This window comes from Schistocerca nitens, chromosome 5 (genome assembly GCF_023898315.1).
Source record: "Schistocerca nitens isolate TAMUIC-IGC-003100 chromosome 5, iqSchNite1.1, whole genome shotgun sequence".
Classification (NCBI taxonomy): Eukaryota; Metazoa; Arthropoda; class Insecta; order Orthoptera; family Acrididae; genus Schistocerca; species Schistocerca nitens.
Genome location: NC_064618.1, coordinates 851,641,211 through 851,656,774, shown reverse-complemented (window position 1 = coordinate 851,656,774; position 15,564 = coordinate 851,641,211). Strand labels below are relative to the sequence as shown.

At 45.5% G+C, this 15,564-nt stretch overlaps 1 protein-coding gene across 1 annotated transcript in view; it reads right to left on the bottom strand.

The window, feature by feature from the left end:
• The window catches only part of LOC126260759 (uncharacterized), a 1,547,391-nt gene that overhangs the window by 1,042,869 nt on the left and 488,958 nt on the right, over window positions 1-15,564 (bottom strand). Inside the window, exon 31 of the mRNA XM_049958097.1 lies at window positions 13,498-13,670. Coding sequence (XP_049814054.1) covers window positions 13,498-13,670 — 173 coding nt within the window. The remainder of the gene's footprint in view (window positions 1-13,497; window positions 13,671-15,564) is intronic.

The window sequence follows — 15,564 nt, the reverse complement described above, 5'->3', positions numbered from 1 at the left end:
AAAATTTCCGCTACCAGTCACAATAAAAGGTTATTTGCTTGTCACACCACTGGTGTCGGGCTTGCGCCCATCCTCAGGTGTTTATACATTCATGAACATGTTTATATTGTTGGAGATCAATCAAAATGAAGCATCATTATTATGGTTACGCTGTCATAATAATGATGCTTCATCTTTATTGATCTCCAGCAATATAAATATGTACATGAATGTATAAACACCTGAGGATGGGCGCAAGCCCCAAACCAATGGTGTGACAAATAAATAACCTTTTATTGTGACTGGTAGCGAAACATTTTTCTATACCCTATAAAGGAATAGTCACGGAGTTCAACAGCATCCATTATGAATAAAATTCATTCAAAGTGTGCGATGTTTTGAAGCTTCTTGGCAGATTAATTCTGTGTGCCGCTAATCTTTCTTCCAGGAGTGCTTGTCAGGAAGCTTAAGTGCAGTTTGGAAAGTTGTAGACAGGTACTAAAGAAGTTGAAGCTATTGAAGTAGGGCCTGACTCGTTTTCGGATAGCTCAGCTGGTAAGAAGATTACTTCGAAGAGACATTGTTAGTACACGATATAGTTTCAGGAAAAATAGACAAAAAACTATAAGGTTTAGGAAGGATGCAGTAATGTAGGAGCAAAAAGAATTTTCCGATCCTCCAGGTATCACAAGAGAAATCTACAAAACAAGCATTTTTAAGAAAAGGTATTTCTTAGGTTTCCTACTTACATAAACGCATCTACATCGAATCTTTTTTGGAATTTAGTAATATTATGCTACTTTTTTCTAATGTTGGATTATTCCGGAAAAATACACAACATTTTCTTCGTATTCTGGGATCACATCCAATACTTCACTTATCTGTAAGAAATCTAATTAAATAGTTTTTGACAGTGTGAACATACAGTGAGAGAAAAGTGTTTGCACATATTTTACAGTGCTTAACGGAAAGGACTATCGCGATGGACGGAATCATTCATGAAATTGACAGCCAGGGAAGGACTGCACATCTTCAAATAGATATCGCAAAGTTTCATTCACCAGCTGTGAAGGAAAAATCTTGGTGGCTAATTGGCGTCTACTCTGGGTTCTACGTTCGAAACAACTGCTTCTTCGCTTGAGTGCAGGAAATATCTGTGCCGTCATTGAGTTGAACATTGCGGAAGAAGTAATGCAGATACCTTTCGACAGCAAGAAAGAGTTCACTGGTGTTTTTTCCAGTGTTTAGATAATATAATATTCTCAGCTCTAATGTTCCTCAATGGAGCTTCCTTGGACGACTGCCTATCTCCGCATCATCTGATTGTGATATCGTTATTGCAGCTACGAGTCGGTCAATTCCTTTAGGACTGGTTGCAGCAGAACAGCGGGAACTCTCCATAGTGTTGCCATGGCTGTCAGTGACATGACGTCCACGACATGGAGGTTCGTACAGTTTTGTTTAATCGCTGGAGGTTTTGTGACAAAGTGTTGCCCTTCCAAACCAACAGTAGCAATATCGATTAGGCAGCGGGAACGAAAGGTACGTATGTGATTCAATTTGTCGACACAGGAAGCTGTGTTCATTTACAGATTGACTTAATTACCAAAGTAAAAGTTCGTTCGAATATCAAGCATCCTCAAGTGCGCTAGATTCACGTCATGGACCACGGAATGTGTTTGTTTTACAGGGATTTCGAGTTTCTGGGCAGATTATCGGTGCTAAAATCAGCAAAATTTATGCAGTAGAAAATCATTGATCCTGTCCATCACAGGGGGCTTTGGCTGGCCACGACCACCAGCTAAATCAGCCCATACTTGGGAGCTCTCTAGATGACGGTAATGATTCATTATTTATCGAGTAGCAACCGCTGATCGTGCGTCAGGTCTTATCTGGTCTTCGAAAGTCACTAGCTTTACATCCGCCCAGTGACTCACCCATATTAGTGATTAGTGTCGCTTTCAAGTGCCCGTTTATGAAGAAAGCTACTTTCTATCAATGGGAGAGCACTCGGTGTGGATCATATGACATATATAATGTAGGACGGAAGACGGATTCCACTCTGGTGGATGACTAAGTACAAGAGAATTTTGAAGTTAGCAAAAGGAGACCGTAAGGCAGATTGCATTTTAAGATTTTATTTCATGACCTTTTAAATCAGCATCATCATGGAAAGTGCGTCTATTTTTGAAACTAAGCAGGGGAGAAGATTAGCTGTTCTGTGATATGAACAGATTATGTTCTCAACATGTAGAAGTTAAACGAAATTATACTGCTGACCATTAAAAGTGCAACACCGTAATGCGCCATGCATAAAAAGGTCAAACTGCCTCAAGTTTAGTACATGCTTGGATAAACGTTTAGCACCTCAGCGCTACTGGAGAAAGTCTAGGAACAATGTCATCTACTTTCTATATATGATGAAAGATTACGCAGCGGGTTCCTCATTCAGAAACAACATTTGGATTATGGCTGTTTGTGAGAAGATTTTGTTATTCATCTCGTAGGGAGAAGGGAATTCTACCAACACGCGTCTAAATTCTACAGCGGAAGGATCGTGGCCTGCGGCGACTGCGGTTTGTTCTAGAGTTGGTCGGGATTCAACGACTGTCACGGGAATATGGAATCGACAGGTTCAGGAGGGCTACACTCGACGCCTTGGAGAATCTCAAAGACTGCACGCGGCTGCCGTCCAAGACAGACATGTTGTTCATTAGACAGAGCAGGATCGTACAACCACGTCTCGTACACTGTGTCAGGGAAAGATCTCGCTTCCAGCAAGATAAGCACCACAGGCAACACCACGATGTCTGGAGCACCGCGGACTGTCAGCGAGGCGACGTCACGCGGAAGCAGGGAGAGAGTGTGGTGCGCCGAACGGCGTCACTGCGCACAGGAATGGCACAGCGTCGTCTTCTCACACGAGTCCTGGTTCTCCACACAGTATTGTAGTGGACGTATCTGTGTTTGGAGACAACGAGGAGAGGGAGTGTTGCCAGATTGCATCCGTCACCATCACACGGTCCAGCATTTAGTATGATGCTTTGTCGTGCCACTGGGTGTACAACACCATCAACTCTGGTTAGACTAGTTGGCAATTTTTACAACAAACATCACATTTCTGAAATGCTAAGGCCGGTGGTTGTGCCCCATCTCCGGGTGCTCCATTACAATATCGATAAACCTGTGCTGTTCTGACCTGCCTCGGTACATACGGTGTTACACCCTTCTCCTGGCAGACACGATCTCCAGACCTCCCGCCCATTGAAAATATCTGGTGGTGGATTGCCAAGGGAATCCCCCCCCAAACATTCGCCAGCGACTACGATTGAGGGATGGCGTAGAGTTGAAGCAGCCAGCTATGGCGTAACCGTATATGTCATCCAAGCCCTGTTGGACTCTGTAGGGTTGGAGCCATGTTTGTTACAAGATGTGCAACCTGTATACACCCACATCACCTACAAATTTAATTGTAGATTCTTTCTACTAGACTGTACCCGCACAATAAGTAAACTTTCACTGTTTGTTACTTTTCCTGTCGTTGTACTTTTACTGGCCAGCTCTGCATTATTGTACAACGCCAACGTATATGTGATGCTGAACGCATTGGAGGAGTTAAGAGATTCGAAATTGCTCATATGCCTCTAATTAAATTCTACAATTGTTTCTATATATGCAATACAGATACCCAGCAGAGAGAGTAATAAAATATGGAGGACCCTATCCTTCCATACACAGGTCGAGAGGAAGGTGCTACAGTGTTTCATACTAGGCCATCGAGGTGCCGGCATTCGGAGTAATAAAAGGACGTAACAGCCAAGAAGCTGTGCTCAGTGCACAGTGCAGCATAATGTGACGCCGCTCTCCACACAGTGGCCCCATTGTTGAGGCGCCGGGTTCTGTTTAACTGGCAGGATAATTGACTGTAAGTGGGGGGCAACAAGGTGACGTCTGCTGAAGCCGCGTCTCCAGTCATGCTGTAGCTTCCTTGAGCCACTTAGGGCATACGACGTGCTCCTTCTCCGTCTTCCAATTCGGCACTGCCATATGACGCATAGATTCGCTCCAGTGAGGCGACGCATCATTGTGCAGTGCTTATGGCGTACGATTATCTGTGGAAGAGTCTAGTAACGGTCTGCTAACGGTGTTCCATAAATTTAGAAGACGACAAGGGTGCCAAGCACGTAATGAAATTTAGAAGACGACACAGGTGCCAAGCACGTAATGAAATTCGCTTCCTCCTCATGACTCTTACACACTGTGGTTCTCAGTTTACTTATTAAATCTGCTCTAACCAAAGATTTTTTTATTCCTTTTTATATACGAGGCGTGTTTTTTTTAAGTAAGTACCGTTTTGAAATTTAAAAAAAGACGTGCTAAGATATCTCAATAATTTTCTTTTCACATGAAAGCCTGTACCTTTATCTACTTTTCTACATAATTTCCGTCAATATTGAGGCACTTGTGATAACGTTGTACCAGTTTTTGAATACCCTCCTCTTAGAAGTCTGCCGCCTGACTCGTTAACCACTGCATCACCACTGTTTTGACTTCGTCATCGTCTTGAAGACGCTGACAGCCCAGGTGTTTCTTCAAGTGCAGGAACAGATGGCAGTCACTGGGCGCAAGATCGGGTCTGTACGGAGGATGATCTAGAGTTTCCCATCGAAAAGATGTGATGAAATCTTTGGTCTGATTCGCCACATGCGGACGGGCATTGTCTTATAGGAAAACGATGCCCTTGCTCAACTTCCATGTTTCATCGCCCGTAACAATTTCGCTAAAGAAATCATCACCGTCGTTGTGGTACCGCTCAAGGAAAGTCAATGCACTGTCTAAACGTTTGGTTTTGTGCACATCCGTCAATATTTTCGGTACCCAACGTGCGTACAATTTTCGGTAATTCAAGTGCTCGATCATAATGCCATACAAAACACTACGAGAAACATTAGGAAAATCATTCCGCAAGGAGGAAATCATAAAGCGTCTCTTTTCTCTCACCTTATTGTCCACTTCCTGCACCAAACTTCCATTAACGACCGAAGGACGCCCACTCCGTTGTTCATCATGCACATTTGTGCGGCCATCTTTAAATGCTCTCACCCACTTTCTCACCATTCCATCACTCATAATGTTTTCCCCGTAAACTGCACAGATCTCACGATGAATATCGATCGCTTTTAGGCCTTTAGCACTAAGAAATCTTATAACAGCCCGTACTTCACAGTGGGCGGGACTCAAGATTATCGGAGGGGTCTTAAACACTCAGTACACAACGTAAACAACGAAGAATCAGACTGTAATAGCTTCAGTGCGTAGATTAAGGTACAGGCTTTCATGTAAAAATAAAATTATTGAGATATCTAAGAACGTCTTTTTTTATTTTCAAAACGGTACTTACTTAAAAAACACGCCTCGTACTTATCCATTTCTAATACCCTGACGAATTTCTTATTTATTACTTCTTTTAATTAACTTTAATTTTGGATGATCAAACATTAATTAGACTTAGGCGCTAATGATCGCTTCGCTGTGTGCTTGCATGCCTAACACCGATTACGTTTATAAAAATTGTAATGAGGCGAAAAGATATTTCTTAAAGCTGAAAAGAATCAGTAGTATCAGTAGGAGGACAACTGGACAGAGTTAGCACGAAAGAAATCATCTGTAAGGAATTAAACATTATAGATCGACATTAATTGGCTACTTGTCCAAGTCAGAGATCACATTACCAATCAGCTTGTAAGCTACTCGGAAATACACGACGGCTCACAACAAACGACAGACAAATTAAAATATGAACGTGGGAATACACTTTCTTAGAGTTTAAAAGGGGGGGGGGGCAGAAAAATAACCTATGTATGTTTGACAGTTTCTTGCACGTAGACATATGACAATACACTACCTGACGCAGAAAATGAAGCACGCAAAAAACATGGTCGGATGTTAATGCAACTTGGTACACTTACGTCGTATCGGCGCGTATGAAAATGATTACTTGTAATTTTCTGTGACAGGTTAAAAAACCACCAGAATGCATTAGTGTTGTTCCTGTTTAGTGTTGTTGCCAGGGTTGGTACTAGACGTAAGGGACGTGAACTGCATCAGATATTGAGTGATCACTGTGAGGGATATGGAGGTGTCACGTACTCGTATGAGGCAGCGTTATCAGCGCCTGACATAGTTTGATAGGGGCCTCATTGTCGGTCTCCATCTGTCCTGCTGGTCGAATGGTGCGATATGCAGATTGTGAGGCATTCTGATGCGGCAGTGGCCCGCTGCTCGGGAACTTCAGAGCAGGCGTATTCGTCGCCGAGGTTCCGCTCGGCCACATCTCATCACCACAAGAGACGACCGCCATATTGTGCACTACTCACATCGTAACCCTTTCACATCAGCGTCTGCCGCCCGACAAGAAGTAATGGGCTCCCTGCAACAATCTGTGTGATTCCGTACCATTGTCAGGAGGCCAGCACCAACCGGACTAGGGAATTACTGCCCCATGCCATGACATGCCATGGAATGCAATTAACACCACAACAAGAACGGTTACTACACTCCTGGAAATGGAAAAAAGAACACATTGACACTGGTGTGTCAGACCGACCATACTTGCTCCGGACACTGCGAGAGGGCTGTACAAGCAATGATCACACGCACGGCACAGCGGACACACCAGGAACCGCGGTGTTGGCCGTCGAATGGCGCTAGCTGCGCAGCATTTGTGCACCGCCGCCGTCAGTGTCAGCCAGTTTGCCGTGGCATACGGAGCTCCATCGCAGCCTTTAACACTGATAGCATGCCGCGACAGCGTGGACGTGAACCGTATGTGCAGTTGACGGACTTTGAGCGAGGGCGTATAGTGGGCATGCGGGAGGCCGGGTGGACGTACCGCCGAATTGCTCAACACGTGGGGCGTGAGGTCTCCACAGTACATCGATGTTGTCGCCAGTGGTCGGCGGAAGGTGCACGTGCCCGTCGACCTGGGACCGGACCGCAGCGACGCACGGATGCACGACAAGACCGTAGGATCCTACGCAGTGCCGTAGGGGACCGCACCGCCACTTCCCAGCAAATTGGGGACACTGTTGCTCCTGGGGTATCGGCGAGGACCATTCGCAACCGTCTCCATGAGGCTGGGCTACGGTCCCGCACACGGTTAGGCCGTCTTCCGCTCACGCCCCAACATCGTGCAGCCCGCCTCCAGTGGTGTCGCGACAGGCGTGAATGGAGGGACGAATGGAGACGTGTCGTCTTCAGCGATGAGAGTCGCTTCTGCCTTGGTGCCAATGATGGTCGTATGCGTGTTTGGCGCCGTGCAGGTGAGCGCCACAATCAGGGCTGCATACGACCGAGGCACACAGGGCCAACACCAGGCATCATGGTGTGGGGAGCGATCTCCTACACTGGCCGTACACCACTGGTGATCGTCGAGGGGACACTGAATAGTGCACGGTACATCCAAACCGTCATCGAACCCATCGTTCTACCATTCCTAGACCGGCAAGGGAACTTGCTGTTCCAACAGGACAATGCACGTCCGCATGTATCCCGTGCCACCCAACGTGCTCTACAAGGTGTAAGTCAACTACCCTGGCCAGCAAGATCTCCGGATCTGTCCCCCATTGAGCATGTTTGGGACTGGATGAAGCGTCGTCTCACGCGGTCTGCACGTCCTGCACGAACGCTGGTCCAACTGAGGCGCCAGGTGGAAATGGCATGGCAAGCCGTTCCACAGGACTACATCCTGCATCTCTACGATCGTCTCCATGGGAGAATAGCAGCCTGCATTGCTGCTAAAGGTGGATATACACTGTACTAGTGCCGACATTGTGCATGCTCTGTTGCCTGTGACTATGTGCCTGTGGTTCTGTCAGTGTGATCATGTGATGTATCTGACCCCAGGAATGTGTCAATAAAGTTTCCCCTTCCTGGGACAATGAATTCACGGTGTTCTTATTTCAATTTTCAGGAGTGTAGTTACAAATGGCGTCGTATTCTACTCAGCAATGACTCGGGGTTCTGCACTACCCAGTCGAGTATGGCCGTGAGTTCGGGAGTGGCCCCATTCTTTCAATGTTTTGCTCAGGCACAGCGGTGTTACTCGTGCGTTCATGGTGTGGGGAAATTTTTGCCAATAGTTCAAAGCTGGTAGTGGCTGAGGGAACAATGGTACGTCATGGACATCCAGCGTCTTCATGTGTTATCTCTCACACGACAGAACCGTACTGCCATTTTTCAACAGGACAAAGCTCGTCCACACAGGGCAACTGCCCGGGTGATGCTGTGGTACTCCAGTAAGCAGCCAGTTCCCCACATCTGTCCACAGTAGAATACGTGTGAGACTAGGTCGGACGTCAAGTCTGGTCTCCGGGATATCACGGACCAGTAGCAACACTTGTGCTTCTACTTGCCTCCAAGAAAGTACTAGGGATTTATGACACTCTGATACGGCACGCGCCGCTATCCCGTGATTTTGTTTAGAGCGCGCGCTACAATCGACTATAGTTCGCTGTTCTGGTGCGGGTGGTGCTTCAGTGTTGATTACGTCGCTGGCGTGTGTTTGTGGTGGCCGGCGGAAAGCGAGAGGGTAGTCGGTTTCCGGGCATTGCACGGAACGTGAAGTTCGCTCTGCCTGACCTGCTGGTGACTAGCGCTACGAACAGAGTGGTCTGGGGCGGAGGCGACTCGCCGCTGTGCTGGCCATGCGGTGGCGATTAATTGGAGCCGGCGTACTTGTTCTGGCTGCCTGTCTGATGTGGAGGTCCGGTGGGGTCCTGTGACACTCTGGCCCGGAGACAAATAGTTGCTGAATGTTTGAGTCGTCTGCCAGGTTAGGGTGTGGGCTCGGTTGGCTCGTCAGATTTTCCGCTGGAAGCTCCAGCAGCGGTTCCTGAACTTCATTCTGATGTGGGACGGCGTTGTTGGAAGTTTTTGCTGCGTGTGTGTGTGTTACGTTACGATATTTGTTCGTGCTAATTTATTTGCTCAAGTGGAATATCTTTTGGTTATCCCGCTGAGTGGGTCGTTGCCCACCCGCTCTGCCCAGCGTTACCTTTGGTGGTGCCTGTTTGTTCCTTTTTGAAGGAATTCACGTAGGTGGTTCCTGTTACCTGCCCGGAGTTGCGGTCACGTGTGGTATACTTGGCATTTGCAGTGTCAGGTAAAGTGTGCCTAAGAAAAGCGGTCTTGGACAGTATATGCATAGTGAATTACTGCTGCTTGGTATATGTGGTCATCTGGGACCTGAACAACACGATCTCGGCAATTTGGTTTGTGTAACAACCATTTAGTGGTATGTTCTGTTTTTTTATCTCACTGTGTTATTATTAAGTTGGTGGAATAGTCGCATTTGGTGTCGTTAAGGCACTTCTAAGACTGTGGTTTGACTATTCATGTGCGCTTGGCTTTTATTATTTGTTTTAAGAAGCGAGAATTGTTTATTGTGTGTGTTGGCTTCCGGCACTTGTTAAGAGCGCCCGAGTTAACGGTGCCGTGGTTATCATGTGCTGTTGGGATGATGTTATATTGTATTTTTGAATTTTATCTTGTGTTGATATTATCTGTCGCGTGTTACAGAACAGAACCAAGGTGCGTAAGTAATGGGCAGTTGTGGGAGGCATGTCGGGGAGCTCTCAGCGGTTTATTTCCGGTACCGTTTCTAGTGGGAACGCTCCGAAGTGTTGAGAGCTCGCTCGTCTATGATTGATTTGGGAGTTGCCCTTGCCCTTTGGTTCTATCAAATTATTATTTTCTTATTATATTTACTGGTTGCGTGTTGCGCTTCTCTGAATTTATGGTGCCAAGTTGCCATTATTATTATTTTTTAAGTTTATTACTGCTCTTAAAGTTTTCCGATTTTATGGTGCCAAGTGTCATTATCATTCTTAAAGGTTTTTGTAAATGATCTGAAGTTGTATTGCCAAGTTAACTTATTCTTGGATTTTGTCCCTTGGGTAAACTCTAAAAGCACTATTGTAAAAGGTTCTTTGATTTTATGGTGGCAAGCCACCGTTATTGTTCTTAAGGCTCGTTCTTTTAACCATTTGTTAAGTTCTGCAAGTTATATGAATTTGTTGTTACTTAAAAGAGTTTAGTATTGGCAATTTAATAAATTCTGTACAGAGTCTGCTGTTTGGATATTATTGGGTGGAAATCCCTGGATAGTTGTCCTATAAGAACACATATTCCACACTCTTCTCAAGAGAATCAGTGCACTGTTCCACGTCAGAGGGGGTTCACCGTGATGCCGATAAGTGGGCTCATGGTGCCTAGTTCTTCGTAAATCTGATTCGATTTCGTAAGCACTGAAGTAACATCACACACCCTCTGGAGCCGTGACGTTCCATCTCGTTTCCTTCTCCCCTTCAGTCAGCTTCACACTTTTTTGTGAAGCCGTGTACTTTGTCATACATTGTGCTTATGTGTTCGCTATCGGAGGTAGAAATGAGACACACGAACTCTTTCGATTTTATTAGGAGACAATCTAACAACAGGAAGGATTGCCCATCTACATCTACATCTACATCTACATCTACATCTACATCTACATCTACATCCATACTCCGCAATCCACCGGACGGTGTGTCGCGGAGAGTACTTTGAGTGCCTCTATCGGTTCTCCCTTCTTTTCCAGTCCCGTATTGTTCGTGGAGAGAAAGATTGTCGGTATGCCTCTGTGTGGGCTCTAATCTCTCTGATTTTATCCTCATAGTCTCTTCGCGAGATATACGTAGGAGGGAGCAATATACTGCTTGACTCCTTGGTGAAGGTGTGTTCTCGAAACTTCAACAAAATCCCGTGCCGAGCTACTGAGCGACTCTCCTGCAGACTCTTCCACTGGAGTTTATCTATAATCTCTGAAACGCTTTCGCGATTACTAAATGATCCTGTAACGAAGCGCGCTGCTCTCCGTTGGATCTTCTCTACCTCTTCTATCAACCTTATCTGGTACGGATCCCACACTGGTGAGCCGTATTCAAACAGTGGGCGAGAATAAGTATACTGTAATCTACTTCCTTTGTTTTCGGACTGCATTTCCTTAGGATTCTTCCAATGAATCTCAGTCTGGCATCTGCTTTACCGACGAATAATTTTATATGATCATTCCATTTTAAATCACTCCTAATACGTACTCCCAGATAATTTATGGAATTAACTGCTTCCAGTTGCTGACCTGTTATATTGTAGCTAAATGATAAAGGATCTTTCTTTCTATGTATTCGCAGCACATTAGACTTGTCTAGATTGAGATTCAATTGCCATTCCCTGCACCATGCGTCAATTCGCTGCAGATCCTCCTGCATTTCAGTACAATTTTCCATTGTTACAACCTCTCGATATACTACAGCATTATCCGTAAAAAGTCTCAGTGAACTTCCGATGTTATCCACAAGGTCATTTATATATATTGTGAATAGCAACGGTCCTACGACACTCCCCTGCAGCACACCTGAAATCAATCTTACTTCGTTCTAGGGGACTGATGACCTAAGATGTTAAGTCCCATAGTGCTCAGAGCCATTTTTTCAATCTTACTTCGGAAGACTTCTCTCCATTGAGAATGACATGCTGCGTTCTGTTATCTAGGAACTCTTCAATCCAATCACACAACTGGTCTGATAGTCCATATGCTCTTACTTTGTTCCTTAAACGACTATGGGGAACTGTATCCAACGCCTTGCGGAAGTCAAGAAACACGGCATCTACCTGGGAACCAGAGTCTATGGCCCTATGAGTCTCCTGGACGAATACTGCGAGCTGGGTTTCACACGGTCATCTTTTTCGAAACTCATGCTGATTCCTACAGAGTTGATTCCTACAGAGTAGATTTCTAGTCTCCAGAAAAATCATTATGCTCGAACATAATACGTGTTCCAAAATTCTACAACTGATCGACGTTAGAGATATAGGTCTATAGTTCTGCACATCTGTTAGACGTCCTTCTTGAAAACGGGGATGACCTGTGCCCTTTTCCAATCCTTTGGAACGCTACGCTCTTCTAGAGACCTACGGTACACCGCTGCAAGAAGGGGGGCAAGTTCCATCGCGTACTCCGTGTAAGATCGAACTGGTATCCCATCAGGTCCAGCGGCCTTTCCTCTTTTGAGCGATTTTAATTGTTTTTCTATCCCTCTGTCATCTATTTCGATATCTACCATTTTGTCATCTGTGCGACAATCTAGAGAAGGAACTACAGTGCAGTCTTCCTATGTGAAACAGCTTTGGAAAAAGGCATTTAGTATTTCGGCCATTAGTCTGTTATCCTCTGTTTCAGTACCATTTTGGTCACAGAGTGTCTAGACATTTTGTTTTGATCCACCTACCGCTTTGCCATAAGACCAAAATTTCTTAGGATTTTCTGCCAAGTCAGTACATAGAACTTTAGTTTCGAATTCATTGAACGCCTCTCGCATAGCCCTCCTCACACTACATTTCGCTTCGTGTAAATTTTTGTTTGTCTGCAAGGCTTTGGCTATGTTTATGTTTGATGTGAAGTTCCCTTTGCTTCCGCAGCAGTTTTGTAACTCGGTTGTTGTACCACTGTGGTGTGCGTACTGTAAGACTTTTGGTACACACACCATCAGCTTATTTGACTCGTCGCTCCAACGAAGTAGGCGAGTGTCAGCAATATGTCTCGTGGTCTTATCGTGGCGTGTTTATCTTCTGCCGTTAGGTCAGACGATAGAAATGCCACTTGCACGCTTAGAGTAGCAGATTGACGGTGACCAACTTTAAACAGAACTTGATTAATTTTCACACACATTTATTAAAATAATAAAAAGGATAGACATTACGTAACTTGATTCTGGATACTGTTCACAATTTACAATCTGAAGTTTCTTTGGTGTTGGTACGTTAATCTTATTCTCACATATCTCTGATACTTGACAAAGTGTCTATTCATTTATCTTCATGGCTATGTACAGGAATATGGTAATCTTATTAGGCGCAGACTGAAACTTGACTATAGACAAATGCAGACTAATTCACACTGACTAATCGGAGGTCTGTACACTCAATATAATACCTCGAGCGTTCAGGTATCACTGCGCGAGTGTGATCCGCGAGGAGAAAAGGTTCTACGTCAGCAGCGATCTCATTGGCTGCGTTACATATTAATACGCGGATCGGCGGAAGCATAATTTGGTCCGTCTCTAAGGCAGCGCCATCTCGTAGTGCGGAGCCGGACGAGCGCTGCGCCTGTGCTGTTGTGCTTAGCGGGGCGCGCTCCGGTGGGAAAGTTGTGTACGCGCTGACTACGCGGAACTATATACACAACAACCACGGTGGCTCTTTTCCATGTCTTACGATCTTACTTGCCACATACTCATCTAACGCATATTGTACGATGGTTTTGACCTTTGTCCACTGATCCTCAACACTATCTGTACTTGGGATAAAACTTTTGTGTTGAGCCGTCAAGTATCAGACGCGATAAGCGGCGCAGTTGTGTTTGGGAATGAAGTGATGCCGGAAGGTACACGGGCGCTGAGTTGCAAGGCAGGCGCCACTCACCTTGAGCGTGAAAAAGGCTCGGTCGCAGCCGTAGACGTTGCGCGCCAGCACGCAGTAGGTGCCGGCGTCGCAGGGCCGCGCGCGCTTCAGCGTCAGGCGCACGTAGTCGTCGCTCGTCTCCTTGAGGGTGCGCGCGCTGTGCGTGACGTCGCGCAGACCGTGCGACCACGTCACTGCAACAGCACAGGCGTACCCGCTCAGTACAAAACTCCCTGCAGCCTGTAAGGGGTCCGCAGGCCCTTACTGCTAAGTTTGCGCTCACACAGGTCGACAGGGCAACTATCGAGTAGAGTGTGCAGGGCGCGAGAGCTAGAGGGGATTCACCGGAGTGCCGAGTGCTGCTTGGGTAGATTCCCGCGAGGCGGGAAGAACTGGGCGGAGAGCAGTTAGTAAGAGTTAGAGTGTGGAGATGTGCGGAGTCAGGGGTGGTAGGTTCCCGCGAGGCGGGCAGAGCTGTGCAGAAGCCAGCAGTTGAATTAATGTAAATTATCGACAAAGGGAGTGGCCATCGCCGCGGTTTAACCCCTTTGTGTTAGTATTATACGGGAAAGTGAGAAAGTTTAATTATAGAGTGATTTCAGTGATATTAAGTGCGTCTACCGCGCCGGCATTACTTGGATTACAGTGATTGGATGTTGCGTGTGACGATTAAGAATAACTAGAGAAACCTGTGCTGAGATTAGCCATCATTAACAGTGTATTGACGAAGGCAGTGGCTGTCTCCTTATTTTGTGCTTTTGCTAAGAATATAGATCTTGTTTGTGAAACTGTGTTGTGTCCTTCTTACCACCAAACAGTACTTATTACAGTATTTGCGAAGGACAATACGGAATGTAACATCCCCTGAGCAGTCCAATCCGATTGCCAGCCCATTAGGTACACGGTCACATTAATCAATTATCTAATTTTGGGCTGCTATTCAGATCCCGAACGAGCGGATAAATAAAAGGACGTGTTACAAGCCGGTCAAAAAATGCTATCCAGACAGTCTGAGATGTTGTATTTTCACACCGCCACATCTCACATAAAACACTGACTTGAGTAACGAAAGAGGCGAAGAGCCATTTATTTGCCAATGTATACTATTTAACTGTTGTTGTTGTTGTGGTCTTCACTCCTGAGACTGGTTTGATGCAGCTCTCCATGCTACTCTATCTTGTGCAAGCTTCTTCACGTCCCAGTACCTACTGAAGCCTACATCCTTCTGAATCTACTTAGTGTATTCATCTCTTGGTCTCCCTCTACGATTTTTACCCTCCACCCTGCTCTCCAGTACTAAATTGGTGATCCCTTGATGCCTCACAACATGTCCTACCATCCGATCCCTTCTTCTAGTGAAGTTGTGCCACGAACTCCTCTTCTCCACAATTCTATTCAATACTTCCTCATTAGTTATGTGATCTACCCATCTAATCTTCATCATTCTTCTGTAGCACCACATTTCGAAAGCTTCTATTCTCTTCTTGTCCAAACTATTATTTATCGTCCATGTTTCACTTCCATACACGGCTACACTCCATACAAATACTTTCAATACATTGTAATGATGTAGCTTGACGATTTACAAGGAGAAATGAATCCAGCGCCACTGACGCGCCCAAGAAACTATAGACTAATTCAAACCGCATGTAAAAACATCGATATTAAAGACAGACTCTGAAGACATATTACCAAAAACAAGCGCGCAACCCATCGTTCCACTGCCGGACGATATCACTCTCTTTTTATCTCCTCTCTAATACGGACGCAACATTACATACTCGTGAAAAATGGTTCAAATGGCTCTGAGCACTATGGGACTTAACATCTGAGGTCATCAGTCCCCTAGAACTTAGAACTACTTAAACCTAACTAACCTAAGGACATCACACACATCCTTGCCCGTGGCAGGATTCGAACCTGCGATCGTAGTGGTCGCGCGGTTCCACACTGTAACGCCTAGAACCGTTCGGCCACACCGGCCGACACATACGCGTCGTTATAAGATTTGTAATTTGTTTAAATCTATTGAAAAATACGGTTACTTTGTTGCATGTCAGACCAGTATGTGTGCAAAACACAGAGTGG